General features: G+C 33.1%; 2 protein-coding genes across 5 annotated transcripts in view; one reads left to right on the top strand and one right to left on the bottom strand.

Moving 5' to 3' along the window:
- Vps37a (VPS37A subunit of ESCRT-I) overlaps positions 1–20,935 on the top strand; it is a 37,828-nt gene extending 16,893 nt beyond the window's left edge. For 2 of the 3 annotated variants that reach the window (XM_013360968.4, XM_005330798.4), the window contains exons 5-12: positions 9,499–9,724; positions 11,276–11,346; positions 12,203–12,330; positions 12,414–12,472; positions 12,549–12,617; positions 16,013–16,156; positions 17,056–17,136; positions 18,910–20,935. In XM_013360968.4, the coding sequence (XP_013216422.1) occupies positions 9,499–9,724; positions 11,276–11,346; positions 12,203–12,330; positions 12,414–12,472; positions 12,549–12,617; positions 16,013–16,156; positions 17,056–17,136 (778 nt within the window). In that variant the 3' untranslated portion in view covers positions 18,910–20,935. The remainder of the gene's footprint in view (positions 1–9,498; positions 9,725–11,275; positions 11,347–12,202; positions 12,331–12,413; positions 12,473–12,548; positions 12,618–16,012; positions 16,157–17,055; positions 17,137–18,909) is intronic. The other variant, XM_013360967.4, reaches the window with a different exon arrangement.
- Positions 20,936–22,958: 2,023 nt separating this feature from the next.
- The window catches only part of Mtmr7 (myotubularin related protein 7), an 88,494-nt gene continuing 85,395 nt past the window's right edge, over positions 22,959–26,057 (bottom strand). For both annotated transcript variants that reach the window (XM_078031083.1, XM_005330800.4), the window contains one exon: positions 22,959–24,011. In XM_078031083.1, the coding sequence (XP_077887209.1) occupies positions 23,646–24,011 (366 nt within the window). In that variant the 3' untranslated portion in view covers positions 22,959–23,645. The remainder of the gene's footprint in view (positions 24,012–26,057) is intronic.

The raw sequence follows: 26,057 nt of genomic DNA, 5'->3' as shown, positions 1-26,057 counted from the left end.
AATTTCCATATCCGCATCTTCAAATGTATCCACACTTTTCAGTGGCAACTATATTGCTATTTTTCTAACATTTACCTTCCTTTTTCTGAATAATATGTACATGATGTACAATCTCTCAATTCTTTCATTTTAGATATTTCTATTGACCTGTTATTATAATTGATAGCTACATTATAATAATTGTAGCTATCTTTCAAAAAGTTCTCTCCACCTTTTCTTCCAAGTGAAATTATATCATGATTTTAACTTATTATGTCATATTTTAAATTATATCATGATATAAATTATATTCTGATTTTAACCTATATTTTGTGTTTTCATTACTTTGACTTTAAATATTACCCATTGCTAAGCCAAGTATGTAACCATTTTTACTTTTTTCTGGAGTTAGTAGTTACCTCATTTTTGTATTGCTTTGGTTTTTTAGATCTTAATTTTCCACATCATAAATTTCCATAGAGCTCTTAGCAGTTCTGAAAATATCTCTTAACCCATTTTTTCACATTGTCAGGTCATCTCTAGGTTCTGTGGGATTTTGTTTTTGTTTTTGTTTTTCCTTTTACTTGCAGATGAAGTTGCACTTTTTCCCCCTCCTTTCTGAGTTCTTCTCTATGATTATTCCACAGCTGTCATCCAGGAACTTCACTGGTCTTAGGATTTTCCTCTGCCACTTTTTTATATTAAACTCTTTACTTCCTGGATTTTGTATTATTCACTTTTTAAATCTACCTCCTAGTTTCTTGGTTTACTGTCTTTTTATAGTTTCCTGAGTAAAGGAATGTTGTTCTAGTTATTTAGGATATATAACAAATTACCCTAGAACTAGTGGTTAAAATAATGAGAATCTTTTTTTGATGAATCTTTAATTTAGTTAGGGATCAGTGGTGCTCACTTCCAGTTTTGCATTAGATCACATGGTTTGAAGTGATCTAATGATCACTTCAGTGATCATCTGAAGGCTGTCTTAATTCTGATGTCTGACAGTTAATGTTGGCCAAAGGCTGAGACCTCAGTGGAAGCTGTCAGCTGACACCTCTATATGTGGCCTCTTCATGTGAGCTGGGCTATTTCACAGCATGACAGTTTGGGTTCTGACAGTGAGCATACCAGGAAAGAAGTCAAGCCAGCCAAGAAGAAGCTGCATCATGTTTTGATTGTAGTCCTGGGTGTCATTCAGTATCATTTCTGCTGCTTTTTAACGTCCCACCCAGGTTGAAAAGGAAGAGGAAATAGACTATGTCTGTCAATGGAGTAAAAAGTTCAAGAAGAGCATGTGGGACTGGAAATCTTGTGGTAGCAATTTTGGAAACTACAATCTGTCACACTCCTGGCCACAAGAATTCACCTCTTTCCTACAGTCAAAAATACATTAATTTCCTCCCCCAAGAACTTCCAGAGTTCATTTTATTATAGAATTAGGCTCTTAATTTTGAGTCCAGGATTTTATTATCTAAATCAGGCTCCAGGAGAATTGAGGTGTTCTTGCTAAGCATAGTGGTGCATGTCTGTACTCTTAGCTATTGGGGAGGCTGATGCAGGGGCATTGAATGTTTGAGGACAGTTAAGCAACTTAGCAAGACTCTGTCTCAAAATTTTTTTAAAAAACCCAGCACTTCATAATTTTTTTTTTTTTAAGAAAGGATAGGGATATGTAGCTTAGTAGTAGAACACACCTGGGTTCAGTCTCCAGTACCATAATTATTCTTGTTCTGAAGACAAGTGAATTAAAATGACAAGGTTGCTGCCCCTGACATACCCATCATATAATGGTAGAACAAGCCTAGGATAACCATTATTGACCATTCCACTCAAAAAAGAAGAAAATAGGAACCATAGAAGTTGCTGGTCCATAGCAATTGTGAAATCCATCTGGGCACATTCTTTAGTTAGGACTTAGCCTAACTTCATGAGAATGATTTTTTCACAGAATAATTCTGGATTCTTGGTTTTGCTTTCTGAGTCATTCTTCCTTTTTGTTTAAATATTAGATCTTGGGCTATAGATGTAGCTCAGTTGTAGAGTCCTTGCCTACCTCTACCCCTGAGCTACATACCCTAGTAAGAGGTTTATAGACCACAGAGCAGTGTCTTCAAAATTCTAAGTGAAAAAGCACACCAATGTAGAACTTGAACTTTACCAACTATGAAGTAGTGAGAATGTTAAAGACATTTATAGACTTTTTTTTTAAAGAGAGAGTGAGAAAGAGAGAGAGAGAGACAGAGAGAATTTTTTTAATATTTATTTTTTAGTTCTCGGCGGACACAACATCTTTGTTGGTATGTGGTGCTGAGGATCGAACCCGGGCCGCACGCATGCCAGGCAAGCGCGCTACCGCCTGAGCCACATCACCAGCCCTTTACATACTTTCTTAAGTCTCAAAATTTATCTTCCAAACTTCTTTGGTTGGAACATAAATTCTAATTTCTAAAAATGGCCATATTGATACTTCTGGTCCCACATGCTCTTTCAGAGACTTGCCACTTCCCCATCAAGAAGATTAGCCCATTTCCCTCCCCTTGAATCTGGCCAGGACTTAGAGATTTCCTCAACAAATAGAATGTAGGGGATGTGACACTGAATGACTTTAGCAACGAAGTCAAAAAAAGGCAGTATGCCTTCTCATAGCTGTGTCTTGGGGAGTTCACCCTTCATACTATAAGGAAGACCAAGCTATATATAGAAGCCCCATCTAGGTATTCCCAGGTAAAGCTTCTGTTGAGAGCAAGCTGATGATGTGTACAGCATACATGAGCTTCTCCAATGAATTCTGCCTAGACTGCAGATTAGTAAACAGAATAAATGTTCTCCTTGTGGGTAATCTGCATTGCAGCCTGAGTTACCGGAAAGGATTTTGGTACCTGGAAGTAAAATGCTGCTGTGACACACACACATATGGAGATTATGGGAGAGGCTCTGTGACCAAGCAGATGTGAAAACTGGAAATAGTCACAGGAAAGTATGAATGAATGAAGGGCCTCAAAGAGATTTGTTAACACGAATAGTGGAGGGAAGCTCTGTATTAGTGAAAGGTTAATCAGCACTGTTGTTTATGATAATATGGAAAACAGAAAATGTACCTAGTGAATTAGATGATCCAGCTAAGGAAATTTCTAGGCAGTGTTAAAGTGCCACTCAACTTCTAGCTGGCTGTAGTAAAATGAGTCAGGAGAGAGTTAAAGAAAAAACTTCCTGAATTGAAAATAAATATGTACCTAATTCCCAGCTTTCCTTAGATTCTCAAATAAGAAATGTTATAAAAAAGCAAAATTCAAACCCAAAGTATTGTAGAAAATTCTTTGCTAACACCTCGGAAAGAACCAAGGTGCTGCCTCAGAGAATAAGAAAAAAAGGCCTTCAAGGCCTTCTAAAAATCTCAATGACAGTGTTTCTCAGCAGCCTTGCTAGAAGCTCAGTAGCTTATCATGCCTTCTGGGTGTTGCTTTTGTCTGAGGAAATAAATGAAAAATAGATTCATAAGAAAATCAAAAATATTTTAAAAGAATTATATTATCTTGGTCTAAAAGGGACAGAGATAGTGTCAAATGAAAAGAAGCCTTGGATCTGTAAACTTCTATAGGTAAGAAGCAGGCTGAAAAAACTACTCTTCTGCAAATAAAGGTCTATATTTGGTTTTCCTTTTTTTTTTTTTTTTTTTATTTTAAGTGTGCTGGGAATGAAATGCAGGGCCTTGCTCATGCTAGGCAAGTGCTCTACCACTGAGCTACATACACTTCAGTCCTTTATTTATGAAACTTCTTTTAAGACTTATATTACAACTCTTAGAAGTATCCAATTTTCTTATTCTATATGTTTATAGTATAATTCCTCTTTCTTGATATTTCATTGTCTTAATATTTCTGAGTCCTTCTACTTAATTTCCAAGAACTTTTTCTTATTCAGAAGTCAGATAGCATCTTTGACACTGCCTGCAAATCTTAATCAGGTTATCCAGTTCATTTGGTACCTCAGCCTTCTCTCTTGCACCTTTTGGCTTCCTATTATCTACATCCTAGAATCCTGAGTCTTTATTTTTGGATAAAGATCTGGATATGCCATATTCAAAAACTGTATTTCCTGTGTTATTTATTGGTAAGGTTGATTATGAGATCACTCAGCTTTTTTGAAAATACAAGCCAACATGTTCACTTGCTACATTTAAAATAAGTTCTGTGATACATTGCACATTATTACACATCAAGTTTAATGTATTTTGTAGATTATTTTATGCGTTTCTATCTGCTAGAGTTCAAAATACAGCAGATTGATTCAGAATTATTGATACCTTAATTCAATGATAGTAAATATTCTCTATATTGGTCATATAAACAAGTTAAATAACTTGTTATCATATACTTACCCTAGATAAAAGTTTTAAAATAAAGCTGAGCTATCCTTTGAAATAAACAATCATATTAGAAAACTTTTTAACTTAGCTTTTTAAAATTTTTAATTTGTTCTAATTACTTATACATGACAGTAGAATACATTTTGACAATTGTACACCAATGGACACAATTTGTCATTCCTTTGGCTGTACATGGTGTAGTCATACCTACAGTAGTGTAATCATATATGTGTAGAGGCTAATAATGTCTGTCTCATTCCACCATCCTTCCACTCCCCTCCTCTCCCTCCCCTCTGCACAACCCAGAGTTCCTTCATTCTTCCCTCCCGCCACCCCCCCATTATTGATTAGCATCTGTTTATCAGAGAAAACATTTGACCTTTGGGTTTTGGGGACTTGCTTATTTCACTTAGCATGATATTTTCTAGTTCCATCCATTTACCTGCAAATGCCATAATTCATTTTTCTTTAAGGCTGAGTAATATTTCATGGTGTGTATGTACCACATTTTCTTTATCTATTCATCTGTTGAAGGGCATCTAAGTTGGTCTAAAAGGGACAGCCATAGTATCAAATAGTTTAGTTATTGTGAGTTGAGATGTTATAAACATTGATGTGATGGCATCACTGTAGTATGCTAATTTTAAGTCCTTTGGGTATAAAATGAGGAGTGGCATAACTGGGTCAAACTGCTGCTGCTTCCATTCTAAGTTTCCTGAGGAGTCTCCATACTACTTTCCATAGTGTTTGTACCAATTTGCAGTCCCACCAGCAATGTGTAAGTGTACCTTTGTCCCCACATCCTTTTCAGCATTATTGCTTGTGTTCTTGATAATTGCCATTCTGACTGGAGTGAGATAGAATCTCAGAGTAGTTTTGATTTGCATTTCTCTAATTGCTATAGATGATGTGCCGGGTTGCATGCAACTAAAACACTCAGGGGTCACTCCAAGGGAACTGGGCTAATTGGGCTGCGCAAAATAACCACACAAGTGACAGAAATACCTTTTTATTTGGGGGTGCTGTGATGGCTTCTCTGACCTTAAGGGTCCACAGAAAGAGAGTGAGAGAGCACGTGCTTATCCCTTTTATTAAGGAGAAGCTATTCAAATGAGGCAAGGGGTCAGGTTTCAAGGGGCTGTCTAGCTTCATGATGTCTGCTGTCAGCAGGTTGACTGACATCTGGGTAGGCCACACCCAAGGGCAGTGTAAGAGAAGGGGACACACAAAAGGTGTTTCCATGGAACATTCCCAAACAGGGCAAAGGGGTAATATCACAAAGGAACAGGTGAGCATAGCTCCACCCATGGAGATGCAGGAAGGTATGCCCATGCACGAAGACACAGTTGCTTGCACCCTAAAGATTGGGGCTATCATCTGGGTTGACCAACAATGCCGCACCAATCAGAAGGGGAGACAGACATAGTCACATGCTAGTCAGCCTCCCACAATGATGAACATTTTTTCATGTTTGTTGATCGACTATTTCTTTTGTGAAGTGTCTGTTCAGTTCCTTAGCCTTAGCCCATTTATTGGCTGGGTTATTTGGTTTTTGGGTGTTACGAGGTTTTGTTTTGTTTTTGTGTTCTTTATACATCCTGGAGATTAGTGCTGTATCTGAGGTGTGTGTGGTAAAGATTTTCTCCCATGATATTGTTTCCTTTGCTGAGAAGAAGCTTTTTAGTTTGAATTTATCCCATTTATTGATTCTTAATTTTTATTTCTTGCGCTTTAAGAGTCTTGTTAAGGAAGTCAGTAAGCTGACCTGATGAAGATTTGGGCTTACTTTTTCTTCTATTAGACGCAGGATCTCTGTTCTAGTGCCTAAGTCTTTCATCCACTTTGAGTGGAAACTACAGAACACTAAAGAAAGAAATTGAAAAAGACCTTAGAAAATGGAACGATCTCCTGTGCTCTTGGATAGGCAGAATTAAAATTGTCAAAGTGGCCATAGTACCAAAAATATGGTACACATTTAATGCAATTCCTAGTAAAATCCTATTGACATTCTTCACAGAACTAGAAAAAGCAATCATGAAATTCATTTGGAAAATTAAAAGACCCAGAATAGCCAAAACAATCCTTAGCAAGAAGAATGAAGCAGGAGGCATTATAATACCAGACGTTAAGCTATACTACAGAGCAATAGTACAAAAAACAGTATGGTATTGGTACAAAAATAGACATGTAGACCAATGGTACAAAATAGAAGACACAGATACAAACAACATAAATACAGTTATCTTTTACCATAGACAAAGGCGCCAAAAACATACATTAGAGAAAAGATAGCCTATTCAACAAATGGTGCTGGGAAAACTGGAAATCCATGTGTAGCAAAATGAAATTAACTGAGTTTTTTGAATAGATCATATATTCCCTTAACTTAAAATTCAAAAAGTCTAGGAAGTATAAAGTGGAAAGTCTGTCTGCCACTTCTTGTTCTCTTGAAATTTAAGTTTTTTTTTCTCTTTGGCATCCAGAGTGGTGTGTGTGTGTGTATGTATGTGTTTGTGTTTCCTAAGGCATTTTATGCATATACAAGGAAATATAAATGTAGTATTTTGTTCTCTTCCCCCATCCTTTTTACCCAAATGATAGCTTACTATTTCCTTACTTTATTTTCACTAAATAATATGATTTGGAGTGTTTTCATATTAGTAACTAAGGCTCTTTCCAATAATTATTTTATGCCCACAAAGTATTTGTTCTATTTTCTAAAGTATTATATCCACAAAGTATTATGGATATACTGTAATTCATTAACAAAAGTCCTTTTGATTGAGATGTTTGTTGTTTTCAACCTTCTCTAATATAGGATCACACTGCTTTGTTGCCCTCAGTGCCACAGCAAATATTTTTCCCAAACATGAGTATATTTGTTGAATAAATTCTAAAAGTCATATACACTGTTGTAACTTTGACAAACACTGCAAAATTGCCCTCCAAAGCAGTTGTAGCAATTTTTTCTATATACAATGCTTATTTCCCTGTGTTCTTTTCCAACACAGTATGTTATCAAAATGAATCTTTAGCTATTTAGGCAGAACATGATATGTTAATATAATTTTAGTTGTACCTATGTTATAACAGTGAAGGTGAACATTTTTCCTATGCTTTAAAGATGTTCTCTTTTCTGTAACCAGTACTTTTTTATTCTTCACTTTGCCATTGGATTGTTAGTCCTTTATCAATTTGTAGGAATTATTTTTATATTAGAGAAACTATCTTCTATGTGTGATATTTGTTTCAGATGTTTTTACCTTTATTTATTTTGTTTGTTTATGGTACTGAGGATTGAACTCCAGGCCTTAGGCATACTAAGCAGGCCCTCTATCACAGAGCTAAATCCCACCTTGTTTGTCTTATAAAAGGCTTGCCATGTAGATACTTCATGAATATGTAGAATTCATCATTATTTTCTCTTATGACTACTGAATTTTATATCACAGAAAGTCTTTTTCCAGCTTAAAGTTAAAATTTCCCAATGATTTCTTCCAGTTCTTTTAATATTTTTTTTTTCTTTTGTGTTGGTACTGAGGATTTAACCCAGGAGTACTTTACCACTCAGCTACATGCCTCATCTGTAGTCCTTTTTTAATTTTAAGACAGGGTCTTACTGAGTTACTAAAGGTCTCACTAATTTGCTGTAGCTGACCTCAAATTTGCTATCCTCCTGCCTGTTTCCCAAATCACTGGGATTACAGTTGTGTTCTGTTTTGTTTTGTTTTTTGGTACCAGGGATTGAATTTAGAAGCACTTAGCCACATCCTCAGTCCTTTTTTATTTTTTTTGAGACAGGGTCTCACTAGTTGCTTAGGGCCTAAGTTGCTGAGGCTGGCTTTGAACTTTCGATCCTCCAGCCTCAGCCTCCCAAGCTTCTATGATTTCAGGCATGTTCCACTGCATATAGCCACACTCTGATTTTTTGACACTTTAAAAAAAATTAATCCTTAATCCATTAAGTTTTTATAATATTGTAAATATGAGAATCTGACTTGAATTTAATTTTTTCCAAACATTCCAATAGTAATTACTGACCTTTCTATTTTTCGCTTACATGAAATTTTATCTTTATTACAACCTAATTCCCAAATGTGTTTAGGTTTTTTCTGCATTTTATATTTATTCCATCAATCTCCTATCTATTCATAAGTACTGACCTATACATTTTTTTAATAAAGTTTTATAATTAATTTTGCTGTATGGAAAGGCTATTATCTTTTTACCCTCCTTTTTCTATATATAAAATTTGGTTCACTAGTAAACACTTCAAAATCTGTAACAATGTTTTCTTCCAACAACATTTCAACTCAAGTTAATTTATATCATGAAATGAAGTAATAGTATTCCAACAGAAAGTGTTTAAGCTTGATGTGATTTGAAACATGTTTCAGTTCAAACTGAAACATTTTAGTGGTTAATATTGTTTTAAAGATACGGTAAATCCTTTACCTTTTACATATAACTAATATAAACTTACTCTATTAATTCAAATATTGGCATTTACCTGATTCTCGGTCTGCCTTGATGCCTGAATTCCCTTTTTTTTTTTTTTTAATAATTTGATGCTTTGTGAACTTTTCTAAGGGATACTATATTAAATGTATAATGTTTAGGTTTATCTTACAAAAAAAAATACTGACTTCATTATTCTCTAATTAAATCCCAAGTACATAATGCTGTGCCACTATTTAACATTTTTTGCAGCTTATGTACATATTTACTTTTTCTTTCAAATTTTTTAGAAAAGCAGTCTTACCTTTCAGTTAGATTTTTCCAAGTACAGTGAAAGTTACTAAGAAGCATCCCCTTGAATAATGTTCCTGGGTTAAATGTTATTCTCTGTTCTCTCTGTGAAAAAATGATATCAGTGGAATGCTGAAACTCAAAAATGGCCTATTAACTTTTACCCTAACCATTTTAAGTATATGCTTTCTATAGTAGTCATCTTTTTTTCAAAGAGGACTGCAGTTCTCTTTTTGGAGGCTTTATAGTTTATCAATTATATCAGTCATATAATTATAACAAGTATTACCAAAAACAGAGTTCTATCTATAGAAATGAATGTTATTGTTTAGAACAATTTAGTAATAATTTTCTATACTTTACACCTAAATGTGATCTAATTCTCATTCTCTTTTTCTCTTTAGCCTGTACAGTAACCCAGGCGGGATGCCTCCTTATGCTTCTCAGGGCTTTCCATTTCTTCCTCCATATCCTCCACAAGAAGCTAACAGGAATATCACTTCGTTGTCTGTTGCTGACACTGTTTCTTCTTCAACAACAAGTTATACCACAGCCAAGCCTGCTGCTCCTTCATTTGGTGTCCTTTCAAGTCTGCCATTACCTGTTCCCACAACGGACACTTCAGCTCCGGTTGGTATCTTTAGTAGCCTAGTTTGTACCCATGAAATATGCATTCAGTCAGCAGACATTTAATGTTTATTATGTGCCAGCTACTAAATTAGGCACAAAATATAAAAAGATTAAATAACATTTCCAACTTAAATAACAAACTCAAAGAGGTAAGCAACAAATGATCAAATAATTTCAAATAAGGAACTTCTCAAGACATGCTAGTGTTATGGTTGAGACAACAGTTGAAAAAATGGCCATTACTCCCAGAGACCAAGATAGAACTAGTAGGGATGCCTTTACAAAAACTGTAGTTCTGTTTTTTTACCATTTTTATCTCTAGTGCCTGAAACCAAGCCTGATACATGTAGCAATTGCTTAGTAAAAATTATTCAGATAAAAGAAGGAATGCATTCATGCTTGATTTTTAGACAGGATCTTGCTAGGTAGCCCATACTGGCCTCAAGACTTATGATCAGCCTCCTTAGTAGCTGGGATTACAGGCACACACCACCAAGCTCAGCTTTGAGGCCAGATTTTGAAAGGTGGTTATGAATTTGCCAGGATAACAAGAGGCTCTAGAAGACATTCTGTGATAGGCAATAACTTTGACAAAGGCTTTGTAGTATACCTCAGATGGTGTTTTTTTAAAGCCGCCTATAATAGATCTCTCTGGTTGTTGTTTTGGGGGTAGAGAAAGGCACAAGGACTGATCATGTAGGTAAATCAGGTGTCAGATTGAAGAGGAGCTTCTATAACATACTAAGGGCTTCAAGCATCCCATTGGTTTAAAAACTATGTTCTGAGGCTGGTTACTTGTCACATATGATGTTACAGAAGGAGAGACCAATACTTAGTACATAAAATATTCAAAGGGATTTGAAAACTTTCCCTTTAAACCCTTAGTGAATATCACTCATAGTAATACTTAAACATTGTAAAACCTTATTATATTAAAAATTACTAATTTCAAAGTTTGTAATCATTTAGAGTAGAAACCCAAGTGGACTTTGTTTTTCCAAACTTTTCATCATTGTGTTAATAAACAAACTGCAATGAGTATTGACAAAAGTATAAGAGAACTTTTCAAAGGTCTTCAAGCATAAAAAATTTTATATATATTCAAACAGTGGATACTGTGCTTTGCAACTACCTTGTTGTCCTATGTAACCCAGATACATAACTATTCAGACTGACAGCTTAAGTTTTTCTATACTTACTGTCTTTCATTTAAGAGAAATACATTCATCTATATCCATGAAATCCACTGATATTTCCCATACCTGTCACAGATACTCCAATTTATACCCATACATTTGCCCATGAAAGAAAGCTAACACAGGCTCTCACCAAGGGACCTAATCAACAAAAAAATAAGAAGTAAGCTTATATGTACAAAGTTATATTGGGGGGAAAAAATACAAGGGGAGCATAAGGGTCACGTGAAATAAGAAGATAAAGATGTGATCATGAGAATAGTTATGGGACACAGTAGATTAAAAATTACTATATATGTAAAAGGGAATAATCAAAAGATGGCTGAAATGTAACACCCTTTAAATTCTTCTTTAGATAAGCCAGAATGGTTTTGGTTATAAGATGCCAGATGTTCCTGATACATTTCCAGAACTCTCAGAATTAAGGTAAAAAACTTAAGTTGGGATATATTTTATTTGTAAATATAAACCAGATTATCATTTCATATTCATATTAAATAAAAAGATTTTTAAAAATCTTCACTATTCCTATATTGTGATTATATTAGGGGGAGAATTTTAAAATCAGTTTTAGGCATTAAAGGTTGTATTTATTGAGTGAGTAGTCTACCCCCAGGGATTTTTCTAAATGCTAAGAGTGAAATATAAGTTATTAAGGTAACAAATATTTTTCATATGAAAAATATTTTTTTGCATTCTTTGAAAGTTATTTCTGAATATATTTATATCTGATTATTTCATAATATATCTTGGCCTATTTAGTTCTTTCATTGCTCCTTAATGATAATTCTTTAAAGTTATCTTCTTCCTTCAACATTTTATTTATTAAATTTTTTTGTTGCTAGTTTATTTGAATTAGGATTCAGAAAAATGTTCAACTATTATATTTAAATGCTAGCTTTCTTAAATATCCTTTAATGAACCATTTATCTCTACCTTTATACGTACACATATATCCTCACATGCTTACACCTACACATACACTAATAGATTTACATATACATACATATACATAGACATAAATACATACACATTTTATACATATACTATTATATATTTTTTGAAGAACTTGGTTGGTTGTCCTATAGAATCTCCCATTTCTACTTTCCACTATGGTTAACATTTTATTTTCCTCTTAAGCTTATATTTGGCCTTTTTATGTGTACATATGAAAATTATTTAGAATCTTATCAACCAAATAAAACTGAAAATATTTATCATCATGGAGAAATACTATATGACTGATTTCATTAACAACATATTTTTTTCTTTTGTATTCTAGTTTATCACAACTCACAGATATGAATGAACAAGAGGAAGTATTATTAGAACAGTTCCTGACTTTGCCTCAATTGAAACAAATTATTGCAGACAAGGATGACTTAGTAAAAAGTATCGAGGAATTAGCAAGTATGTCTTCCCTTATTTAACTTCTTATTTCCGGAGAAAAGTGTGATCTTTATCTGGAAATAACCAGAGAATTTATCTTACAGAAAAAAATCTCCTTTTGGAACCTAGCTTGGAAGCCAAAAGGCAAATTGTTTTAGATAAGGTGAGTTAGTGATCATTTTGAAGAAATTTATATAATTTAAAAATAGAATTAAACAGAATTTTATTTTCTCTTTTAGTATGAATTACTTACACAAATGAAATCTACTTTTGAAAAGAAGATGCAAAGGCAGCATGAACTTAGTGAGGTAAGAGTCTAGTTCTTTTCCTTTCCTATGAGAACTTTTCATCCTGATGTGCATAGGCCACCTTCTGTCAGCTACCTTTTGTTAGATGTCTGTCTGTAGAAAGCCTGATACCTTTAAATATACATGAGCAGCTCTGTTATTAGATATTATAATAAATCATTTGTTTTCATATGAGAGTATGTTTGGTTCTAAAACAGGAAAATATGAAAAGCCCCACAAATAACTTCTGGCTAAGTTATAAAAATAGTGTAATAGTTGTAATAAAACTTAACAATAAAATAAAATCTTTAACTTCAGACTCAGAAATAAGCTTATATATGAATATTTTAAATGAAAAGTTATCAAATTGAAAAATATATGAAAGCATTTTATAAAATTCAGCCTATATCTGTGAAAAAATAAATCTTTAAAAATAGAATGGAGGAAATAATCTATATTGTCTACCAATAAGTCATCATTGTTATTAGTATTGTATTTCCTTCAAAACCAAATTCTGAAAGATTAAGCCAATGTAATAACACATAAATTAGAAATAAAATAAGAGCAAAAAAAAGGATGCTAAAGGAGAATCTGATTTATAATGAATTTCAGATGATGGGATTATCATTTAGAAAAAAAAAATAAGAATAGTGGCTAAAATTGAGTGATTAATGTATGTCTTGCACTGTACCAGGATATTTATATACATTGGCCCATTATTACCCCAAATCCTACAAGACAGGTATTGTTACTTTTCTCTGTTTTCCATTTTATAGAAAGTTTTAGGGTTCAGAGTCAAACCTAAGCAATCTTCTGTCTCATAAAATGTGTGAAAATCAACTGAAATAGTCTTAGATACATATTGGAATTTAGTAGATATTAAAGAAGCTTTTAATAGTAGTCAACATCATTCCTTATACAAACTCTTAGTAAACTAAGAATATAAATTAATTTTTATTTGATAAAAAAATATTAGAAATCAACTGTAAACATTACATTTAGTGACTAAACATTTCCAGAATCTCATTAATGTTGGGAATAAGAGAATAATGCCCCATTGTCAACTGCTGTATAATACTGCTTTGGAGGTTCTGATCACTGCAATCAGACAAGGGAAATAAAAGGCGCAATAGAAAATAAGAGGTGAAATAATTGTTTACCAAAAAATAAACAATCAGTAATCCTAGAGAGAAGAGAAATTTTTCATCTTATGTTCCAACAATTAGTACTCCAAAGCTACATCCCCAGCCTAGGAAGGTTCCAAAATGAAACAGAGAAAAAATAGCTCATTTACAGTAGCAACAAAATATACAAAATATTTAGAAGTGAGCCTGATGAAGTGAGTTAGTAAACTTTACTTAATGACATGAAAGAACTCTTGAGCTATTTTCTAAGACTATATTTAGAGCAACACAATATTCATGGAATGAATATTACCATGTTATAAACACTTCATTCTTCCCAAAATAATTTATAAATTTATAGTCTGGGGTCGTAGCTCAGTGATGGAGTTCTTGCTTCACATATGTGAGGCACTGGGTTTTATCCTCAGTACCACATTAAAATAAACGAATAAATATATAAAAGTATTGTGTCTACCTACAACCAAAAACATTAAAATACATATGTATACATTAGTTGCAACCAAACTGCCAAAAGTATTTTTTTTAAATCTTAATGGATTTTATCTAAAAGTTCATCTGAGAGACTAAACAGGTAAAAGTAGGAAAAGCTTAAATGAAAAGGTAATAAGGAAAAGAGTGCCCTTTTCTACTATCAAAATACACTGTAAAAACTCATGATTTAAAATGGTATACTAGTTTTGTAGAAAAATAGTCTCATACAGTTCAGAAATAGACTCATATATGTGATTCATTGGAAAAAATTGAGGATTCAATAAATGATATACTTGGTTGTCCAATTAGTACCCATTTATAGAAAGTAAGGTCACTATATCATATAGGATACAGAAAGATATTGTAGAAAAACTTTCTGTGGAAACCACAGTCAACTAGCTCTCTAGGAGTTTTATTAAGATTACAGTGAGAAAAACTTTACTGAGCATTATAAAAGAGGAAGAAGCATGAAGGAAAATTATAATTAATTTCACTATGTATAAATTAAAGTTTTTTAATTTCAAAAATTATAATATCCAAAGTGAAATAAGAAAGAGAACAAATATTTGTCACATATATGACAAATAAATATTAATGGCAGTGGTTGATGATGTGTACTGGCATAAAAACATAAAGCATGATGCTAGAAAAACTGGAAATCCAATGCAAAAGAATAAAGTTGGAATCTTATACAAAAAATAACTCAAAATAGATCAAAGACCTAAATGTAGGAAGTATTTTTAATAGCCACCTTAGTATGTATGGAGTACCTCACATACAGGAATATCCAGTAATGTAACATTATTATCACCCTTGCTAAAACTGATTATTCAAATGCTTCCACTTACTTATTCACTAAATATTTATTGAGTATCTGTTATATACTAAACATTAGAGCAAGTATTAGGTAACATAATAAAACAAGAGAGGTTTTTGTTTGGGAAAAAAAATGTCCTTTTCCTATTGAATAGATTTGGCACCCTTGTTAAAATAATTTGATCATACACATGAGGGTTTATGTCTTGGCTCTCTCTTCTATTCCATTGCTTTATGTTTTTATGCCAGTACCACACTATTTTGATTAATGTGACTTTGTAGTAACTTTTTAAATCAGAATATAAATTGTCCAACTTTGTTCTTCTTCAAAATTATTTTTGTCATTTGGCTCTCATGAGATTCCATATAAATTTTAGGATGGGCCTTTCTATTTCTCAAAAAAATGCCAATGACATTTTAACAGCAATTGCATTGCTTCTGTAGATCACTTTGGTTAGTATTTTATCTTAATCATATTAAATCTTTCAACCCATAAACATAGAATATCTTCCCACTTACTTATGCTTTTAATTTCTTCCAACAGTTGGTTTTCTCTGTACAAGTCTTCCACCTCTTTGGTTAAATTTAATCCTATCACCTTTGCCATATTTTATTATTTAGAAGTGAGTCACTAGGTCTAGCCTACTCTCCAGAACAGAGGATTAAACAAGAGCAGGAATACTAGGAGACAGAGGTTCTTGAGGGGGTCATATTAGAGGGTGCTTTCCATATGCATTTAATCCCAAAATCCCCAGGAAAGTACAATGATTTGCCTAGTTTCTTATTTAATAATTTGCAGCCAGTGGATTGGTTTTTCTAGTTAGGTATCTACTTTATAACCAAAGCTAAGGACCTGGGTGAGACATTATAGAGGAGCAGATTTTCTCAAAATGAGGCTACTAAGTAAGGCATTTAGTAAATTCTTCTTCATACCTCTACCTCATTTCTTTCCTTCAAAGGAATTTTTAAAAATTTTTCCCCCAGAGCTGTAGTGCAAGTGCCCTGCAGGCAAGATTGAAAGTAGCTGCACATGAAGCTGAAGAAGAATCTGATAATATCGCTGAAGATTTCTTGGAGGGAAAAACTGAAATAGACGATTTTCTCAGTAGCTTCATGGAAAAGAGAACGGTATGTAATACTCTTCCATTGAGGATGAGTGACAACATGATATCAAATTACTTAACTACACCCATGAGTAAAAAAACTTCAGCACATTACTGAGCTGGGGATTTGAGTGCTATGAGAGGAATCTGAAGAGCTTCTATTGAGAAGGATAGGAACACCCCATTCTCACTATCACTTATTAAACTTGCTTGTTCTGAGTACACAAGCAGGTAAATCAAATAACTATTCTGTTTGAGACATAATAGTTTTGTACCATTCTATAGAAGCTGGTAATTCAGCCTTGTTCTAATTAACAGTTATAGTGTACTCCTCAATTACAACTATTTGCACAAGTTGTTTAATGAGATACTATATAGAAATTAAAAAACAAATTTAAAAATATTGACATTTTCAAACAGTTTTTTATTTGATATTTCCATTGTATTTAAAGAAAACCTGAAAAAGTCTGCATTATAGTTTCTTGTCCTTTAGTAGGGTCCTAAATGTTTGCACAGTTTCTCTAAGCATCATATTTTTAAATTTTTAATTGGTAATTATAAGACATGAGATTTGTGTGTGTGTGCATGTACAATATGTGTGTATATTTGCATATATATATTGTGTTAAGACAGGTTAGGCAGATTGATTAACAGCAGGACTATCTCCATATTTTTAAGACAGTTATTTTAAATTAAAGAGAATTGATGTAAAGGATCAGGGTTTATATTACATTCTGGAATTTGCCAGCAAAAGCTATCTTCTATTAAATGGTTTTTGGATTCTTAAGTTCAGAGGAATTAACTGTTTTAAACATTTAAAACTTGAAATAGTGTCAGTTGGATAAAAGAATTACATCGTAATGTAAGAAATAATTGGCACATTTTTGGAGATGTAACTGATATTTTCAATAATTTATCTTCTAGATTTGCCACTGTAGAAGAGCCAAGGAAGAGAAACTTCAACAGGTGATAGCAATGCACAGCCAATTTCATGCTCCACTATAGGTAAATTGTATTTCAGGTTGGAGTCTCAAGGCTCTTGGAGAAGTAAATGTTTTTAACAGTGCCTGTTCTTTTGTGCTATGTAACATAGAATGTTTTGTATTACATATTAAATATATTATACAATTAAGCATGTAGTCACTAGAAATCTTTTGGATATTTCTGCAGTATATTGGCTTAGATGAAATGTTTTTTCAATACCAGATAGCTCCTCATGTAGAATTAGAAGTTAAGAGTTGATTTCTTTCTCTCAACTAGTGTATAGAGTGTGCCATGTCACTTGGTTGACATAATAGTCATATCATTTCTTCCTCTAAAATGTAATCTAGTGACTCAGGAGTTTGAGGCAGAAAAATCACAGGTTCAAAGCAAGTCTCAGCAACTTAGTGAGACCCTGACTCAAAATTAAAAAAAAAAAAAAAAGAAAGAAAGAAAGAAAGAAATTGGGATATAGTTTGGTAGTCTACAAGATTATTCAAGTGCTTTTCTAGTTAATCCCCCTGATTTAAGATTTTCCTTCCTATACAGCACTAACTCGATGATTTTCCTAAAGTACCACTTTTGTCATAAAATTTCTCTGCTCCAGAACCTGTAATGAACCTATAATGTCAGATTTCTCTCTAGTTTAACTGTTTCTATAATGGCATATATTTTCAACTCATCCAATTTAATTTGCCATTTTCTCTTTATGTTGTTTTGTATGTCATATTCTTCCTTCTACCACCCTGTCTTTGTTCATGTTCTTAACTGATAACATTCTTTCCCTTTTCTTCTCCATCAATTTTACTTGGTTGAGTAAGCAAATCTCACCCTAACAAGGTTAAGTAAAAACCTATGTAGTTGGATAATGCAGGGATACACTATAGAGCTGAAGTGAAGAAATTACAGCTCAGTCACCTGAGTTTGAAAACACTAGGAACCACTCAACTAAAATAGCTCCTTCCTGCTTTCATGCTAGAGCCACTTGTTGCATCTGTTGTTATTTGTTCATTTTTTTGTTTTTTTTGGGGGGTGCTGGGATGAAACCCATGGACTTTGCATGCTTAGCATGCACTCCACCACTAAGCTATATCCCTAGCACTTTCTTCTCTTTCAATTTGCTCCTCATCTATTGTTTCCCCAATCCTGATTGTATCAAATCTGCAGTTCAAGCAGCCATTCAAGACTAGCAAGAATCTCTGGAGCACTAACACAAATTCCCAGGGAAGAGATGTGTGAGATGCCCATCCTGGCCTAATCAGCTTGGCCTGTAGATTAGTGTCATGTGGTCCTCTGCCCAATAAACCAGGCTACAGGAGTGGACTCTAAGGAGAACAGTAAGTTCCCTAAAAAAGGGAATGGGATTCATGTTTTATTTAAGCCAATATCATACTGAAGAAATAGCCAACTGATTTCTAAGGGTTATATGCTTATTTATATAGTAAGATGTATAATATATTATGCAAAGGAAGGAAGTGACTTCTGTTCAAATACATCTGCCTCCTTGTACAGTACTTATGCCAAGTCTGAGTGGAATTGTTTTGTATCTTATTTTATAATCATATTGTAAATTCCCTGTCTGCAGGGCTGATTTTTGATACCAAGTTGCATTCCCCACAGCTTGAGAAGTAGACACTGAGTAATTGCCAATTTAAATGAACATATTAATTTTTTTTCCTTATCCCTGTTCCCTTATAATCAAGTTATAGGTAAATTTTAGTTGGAAGAGAATATAAAGATGAAAATTTATCACCTCAAATTAAATCTTAGATTTTTAAAATTTTCTTTTCTTTCCAGATTTTCCCGAAAACATGAACTGCCAAGAGAAAAATGAGACATAAAACTTAAGCACATTGTTTTATATTTATGATTTGCAAATTGGCATTTCATCATAGGGGCTGAATTCACAGATATACTATATAGATTGTATACAGAACTGAGACTGATTTTGTATAGATCAAAATACTTGCTATGATTTTTGCTTTGAGAAAATTTTCTGCACTATTTGCACTAAAAATGTTTATTTATTGTTGATAAACTATCATATATTTAAGTTCTGCTGCTATTCCTCTTATTATTGATTAAATGCCTATCCATGTAATTTCAGATACTTTTCAGTACTTTATAAAACTAATTTAAATTTGTAGTTTTAATTCAAAGCTGCCTCAGTTCTTTATCAAGAGTGGTGTGTTTTTTAGATTATTTTCCTCCCAACCTTTTTTCAAGAAATTTTCAACTGTGGAAAGTTACCTTTTTTTTTCTTTCTTTCTTTCTGGATGATAAAACTTTTCAAGGGCAATTTGTTTTTAAATATTCATAGTGTCAGGAAACACCAGATCTGCCAATGTGCCATCTCAAGTAAGTAACTTTTAATACCTACAATAAATCAAAAAAGAGTAAACCAGCTCTTCATACATTGTTTTATTTTTAAAACTGAAGATACATTTAAGTTGCAAGACAGTTAAATAAATATTTTACTTAAGAAAATGACTGGTTTCGTTTAAACCAGTCCAAAACAAACTTTCAGGCTAATTCTTAAAAAATAAGTATCTGATGGGTTTGTGGTTAGATGGGTATGCTTTCTAAATTCCTAGTGTTAAAAACAATCTTTTTGTTAATAAAAATAATATAGACACACACAAAAAAAAATCAATGAATTTTTCTCATTTTTATGTGAATTCGATTTTCCTGAGAAAAGTTTTATAGTAACTAGTAAAAGTACTATTTAGTTTTTAAGCAATCCAAATTTTTAATGAATTTCTTCTTCATTTGTAATGTGTTCAGTAATTTGCTTCTATGCCATGTCACCAAATGAACATATTTCATAAGTAGCCCTAAGTGATTCTAAAGGGAGAAAATTTTGAACTCTATCTGAGGCTCAATAAACTAGTATCTAAATCACGAAACAACCTAGTGCATATTTTTGCTTAAATTTCATCCCCTTATAATTATCATTTCAGCATTTGCATACAATACAGATTATCTTTGTCTTCATTCTTCTCTCCTTCTATACATGTCTTTAGCAATGGAGGTTTAGGGGAAAGACTTAATTTTCTTAGAATTGAAAAATACTTAATACTTAGTCTATGTTTGTAGAACACAAATATTCACATGGACTAAAAAGGTACAATGTTGTATGCAAAAAAAATGGCTTTTATTAATTGTCTGTCTTGCCGGCACTGTGCTAAGGAAGGGCATGCTATTTAATATTCAAAATGCTCAGAAAAAGGTAAAATTATTCCTGATTTGTGGATGAAATAATGAAGTAAAAGTATATCAAATTTGTGATAGTCTTTTGGGCATTCATAACTTTCCTTATTGTCTGTGACAATATCCAGTGTGATAGCATTGGCCATCAGAGATTAATATTCCCAACAATTATTGCAGTCACTGGAAGACTTTGCATTCCCAATCTTTTACAAACAAATCAGGTAGCTTTCCTGGAAACTAGATATATCCTAGAACAAGAGGTCAGCAGACCAGAGACCTTCTAAAAGACCCTTCACACTAAAAATAATGCATTACGGAAATACCATATAAAGATAACTCAAGCATGGTTTAGTTATTGAAGTGCTTATCTACCTCCTGTTCTACCCAAATATATATACATGTATAAAAAATACATAATTTCCGTTAAATTTTTATTAGATAACCTCTTAACAACCCAGTGATTAGAGAATTTTGATCACAATTATCTGTATTATACAAATTGGCAATTTAGTTCAGATATAGATTATGTATGTCTTTTAGGATGGAAAGATTTTATGCCTGTGTGAATTTGTGTTCCGTGACTGCAATAAATTTAAATGATGTTTTTTTCTAATGTTTTGGCTATATTTCTTTGTAAAAAATGACTATAGACATACATGCCAAGGTAAATATTCTGATTTTACTATGTAATAGAAGACTAGATGGAAATCAAAATTGTAGAGGAAAACTTAGGAGTTTCAATAGACTATCTAGGACAGAGGTTTGTTATGGATAAAGCTTTAAAGGTTAATATCTCAAAAGAGAAGAAAATTCTAAATCAATGAGATATATACTACTAAAGATAACAATTTTAAAGTTGAAAGAAATTTCTAGGAATAAACAGACTAGAGAATTTTTATTGGGATAGAGGTCATTGGACAAATAAGGTTTAAATCATAATCTATATATGATTATATTGAAAGACAGCTCAGATTTATGTACTCTTGAATAAATATTTCTCCTTTGTTTTCCATAACTTCCTTTTTTCTATAAAATAGTTCAATTATTGGTTTGCTTAATCATGATTAAAATTCTTATCTACTTCATATCAAATTTACCTTAATATCACTGAATAACAAATCACTTGAGCGCTATTACTAATTAGGAAGTAACAGGCCTATGTCAGTTGCATATCGGTTTATTCCTTTCACTTTAAACCACTGCCCTAAATAATAAAACACTTCTTGATTGCAGTTTGATTTAAAATAAAAATGTACTGTTAAGAGAATTTAGTCTTGTTGGATTGACAGTGCTCTTTAAAGGCTCTGTAAAAGCACAATAAATGTTTAATAAGCAATAAATATAAACTTTTATATAGAGTTCAGTGTTAGTTTATAAAACATAGACTAAATGAACATAATGTTTTGTAAAAAGATTGAGGGAACTAAAAGTTTATGGCTCTGATGGAACATGTCACATTATAAAATTAAAATTTAATATATCAAATAGAATATTTGCTTTCCCAAGTAAATGCATAGTCCTTTTTGGCATAGATACTCTTTCTTTTCTTTTAAAGTATTGCTTTTTTTAGCCTTACACTACCAACTGGAAGAAATTAAAGTCATATCCTCAGTTTTAGGCAACAAAGTTTCTAGAAGTAGACAACTACAAGAATGGCATGAAGTGAGTTATATACATTATAAAAATGTAAAAGCCATTGACCCTATATCCTAAGTATTTCTTAGCAGGGTATTCTCTGTTATATATATATTTTTATTATAGAAAATGAATGACCTTTCCTTGTATTCAATTTGGGAACTACTCAGCAGAAAATACTCAGATTTTGTATTCTAAAACAATTGTACTTGCTTTTTTTTAACATTAAAAGAGCATTTTATATTACATGTCTTTAGTATATTAAAATAACTTCTATTTTTAAATATGCATACAATTAACAATTATACTGTATAATTTGATTTATGTATATTACTATGCCCCAAATCTTTCATAGAGATTTTAGCAATATCACTTGCCTTTTTTCTTTTCCTTGCTCCCATTTTAGCAAAATGTAATATATTCTCCAATAAAAATTTACATATTTAAAATGTTGATATAGTGATAAAATTAATCCTTCTACATTCTAGAATGTACTAATATTTCAAAGCCATACATTGTGAATACTCTTTCTTTCTATTCAAACATGATCACTTTTCTGTAGTAGGTTCCTTCAAATCAAAAGTTCAGGTTACCTAGTAAAGTCCTATGTTTCAGCAATAAGATAGGAGGATGGTTCTGTTTCACATGTGCCTTTTACCAAAACAAAAAATTTTCAGAATATTTAGCAGTCGTTGTTCATCAGATGTTACTAATGTTAATTAAACTAGATTCACCAGTCACATAATTTCTAGAATGATAGATGCTGTAATTCATTCCCCCCTGGTTAATAGGCATGACAGCCAAATTCTCTAGTTCTTAGCTGGGATTTGCTCTTGTTGATATTTTACCCTACTAACTTTTTTTACAGTGTTAAACTTCGGGAATCGAACTGGTTGATAGTTGGCTCAAACAATCCTTGTAGTCTAGTCTCTGGAACAGTAACGAAAGGTTGTTATTAAGAGAGCAGATATGATCTGAATTCATATGTAAGAGCCAGAGAGTGAATGTTGCTTCTATTTTATTAGGTATTAGACCCATCTTGGAGAAAAAGTAAGTTATAAGTTTTATTATTTTTTTAAATGATGAGAAACAGAAGAGATTCCAGAAAGGGCAACAAAATTATTATTAACAATTCAAAATATATTATCTAAGGAAAAGTTAAAGTGATTATTATACCTGAAAGATAAGTTTAAACAATTTCAAAGCTCCTTATATCTCATCAACGTGCCCTATTTTTAGAAATAATGGTAATAGGGTCAGAAGGTAGAAAACACAAACTGTGCATTTGGAAGTGAAATAAGAGACATTCAAGATCATAACAGGTGTAAGGGAAGAGGGTCAGGGGGCTTTGTGAGGAGATGCATGCTATGACAAGGAAGATTTATACTGGTAACCTCAAGTGATGATAGAATTAATTGTTTTGCAGTGAATACAATTTTCATAGTCTAGAATGAGTTTCAAAATGATGAATAATTTTCCTTATATTGATGAAAGAAGTGGCTACTTCTTGTTCTTAAACATCTAAATACACTAAGAGTTGGTCATTTTTTCCATTTTCATAGCTACATTTTACAATTCTCGATGACATGTCCCATTTCCTAAGTTATTTTTATTCAGAATTGCACCATGCCCTTGTTTTTGGAAGTGTTTCTTGTGTATCCTTCACTTTGGAACTCCAAAGGGAAATTTCAGGCAGTGAGAAACACAGCTTCATCAGAATCCCGGTCCTTACCACTGTCTTCGCTTGGTGCACGCTCACCACCACTTGGAGACCGACAACTTAAATCCTCCACCCCAGACTCTTGATCACTGTTCACTGACAGGTCGGGATCTGAGCTTTTCAGATTGTCTTGGGTTAGAATCAGAGCAGAATCTTCATCACCCTGTGAAGGGCTTCTGGATGGAAATGATTTCACATTCCCACTGTAATCCTGGGGAGTGTTGGCTGTGCTGTTGTCTGTGGTAGAAAACCCTGAGTGTTTGCTGGGTTCACTTTGCTTGTTACTCTTCACTGTAGTGTGATTTAACTGGACCTTCTGAATTTTTTCCAGCCTCTGAAGAAGAAATAATAATTTCAGGGAAAAATTATAAATAATTTACCTTCTCCTTTTATACATGCATCCCTTTAGTTTGCCTTCCAGCTGGGTATAATGTTTAGAATATGGGACTCGAATGGATGAGGGTTCAAACCTAGGCTTTTTGGCCTGTACAAAATGAATTCTGTGAGGCTTGCTTTCTTCATCTCTAATGTGAGGATGATAATAACTAGCGTGACAGGTTTTCTATAAATGGAAACAGTATAACACAGATAACGTACCTGGTAATCAGTAGTCTCCCTCTTTTCTATGCCTGTTTGGTTCCCATGAACTCAGAATGTTTGTTTGTTTGTTTGTTTGTTTTAAGTCAGAAATGAGGTGTTTATCTAATTTTATTGATATAATTCACTTATAAAATTCACCCTCAATGTATGCAATTCAGTGGCTTTTAGTAAATTTCCAAGGTTTTACAACCATCCCTACTTAATTCTACATCATTTTCATCACCCCTCCCTTACTTAAAAAAAAAAAAAAAAAACTCCAACCAATCATACTCATTAGCAGTCAGCACCCATTCCCCTTCTCTACATCCTGTGGCAACTGCTAGATAGTTTTCTATCTCCAGATTTGCCTACTTTGGATATTTCATATCAATGGATAATACACTACATGCCCTTTTGCGTCTGGCTTCTTTCACTTAGCTTCTGTTCTCAAGGAGCATCCATATGATAGCATGTATCAGGATTTTATTTACATTCCATGACATGAATATGCCACATTTTGTGTCTCCGTTCATCGGGTTATGGACATTTGGGCTATTCAAAATATATTTTACCAGATTATATCCTGTAATGTCAGCAGGGGAGGTATTATAAGATCGAGTATCTCATATTCCTTCAAAACCACTCATATGAGGTATTAGTGAAAAAGCACTGTGTTGGGCAATATGAGGAACAGAAATAAATCTAGATCCAGCTGTGGAGAACTTGAAGTGTTTAACCGAGGCTGTGTTCATGTAGGGATTTGGAAGAGTCAAATTTAAGAGGGATGGGGGTGGAGTCATGCAGGTGAGCTTCAGGGAGAAAAGTGCATTTTAACAGAACTCTTAAAGGATTAAATATGGACATTCTGGTAGCATTCCTGGTAGAAGGAACAGTGAGAAGAAAAATACAAAGGTCAGGAGGTGTCAATAATGAGCAAGAAGCAGAAAATGTTCAACTTTAGCAAAGGGAACAGTGGAGAATAAGTGAAAAGTTGGATTAGACTGAATTATAGGAAAATCTCAAATGCCAGACTAAGAAACTTTTACTGTCGTATAAGGAAATAATAATAAAAAATTTTAAAATTAAGGCACTTTAAAATATTCTAAATAAATATTTTTTAAAATTGTTTAACAATTGTTCAACAAAATGAATGCTGGAAAAGATTAATAAAATCCTAAGATTTTCATAAAGCTTGTATGTCTTTAGGAAGTGTGAGTTTAACTAGCCCAATGATGACTCAAAGAACAAAAAAGATCTACCATGGCTCTAGAATTCTAAAACCCCAACCTGCAGCTCATTTCACTCTCTTCATTTATTCTTTGATTTGATTCACATCACCTGTGGCACTCAAGATACTGAAATTTCTAGGCTTAGTGCCCAGGCATCAGGATTTCCTGGGAGGTGGTGATCTTGCTGCACAAACAAGGCTAAAAACTACTTCTCCAATAAGGTAAAACATGATGATATAAGCAGAATTCATCATACAGATACAGCAAAGTTTTTTTGGACGCTGGCAGATTTCTAGAGTACCATTTATACCTGGTCTTAAAAGTTCTCCAAACCAATGGTTTAACCTGTGAATCTGTTTTACCTGTCCAGCTTAAGCACTTAAATTTGCAACCCAACTTAAGATCATCCATGATATTTATATCTCAAAAAGTGATATTTTCTAGAATATCATGAAGAACAGGAATCAGCCTCACCAGCTACCTCTAAATGACCGCCTCTATTGTTGAGAACCCTGAATCATAAAGCACCATTTCCCCAAGGCATCATTCTCGGTGGGGACCTGCAGGTGAGT

The sequence above is a fragment of the Ictidomys tridecemlineatus genome, chromosome 14 (genome assembly GCF_052094955.1).
Source record: "Ictidomys tridecemlineatus isolate mIctTri1 chromosome 14, mIctTri1.hap1, whole genome shotgun sequence".
Lineage (NCBI taxonomy): Eukaryota > Metazoa > Chordata > Mammalia > Rodentia > Sciuridae > Ictidomys > Ictidomys tridecemlineatus.
The sequence above is the reverse complement of the archived record's forward strand: the minus strand, read 5'-3'. Positions and strand labels throughout refer to the sequence as shown.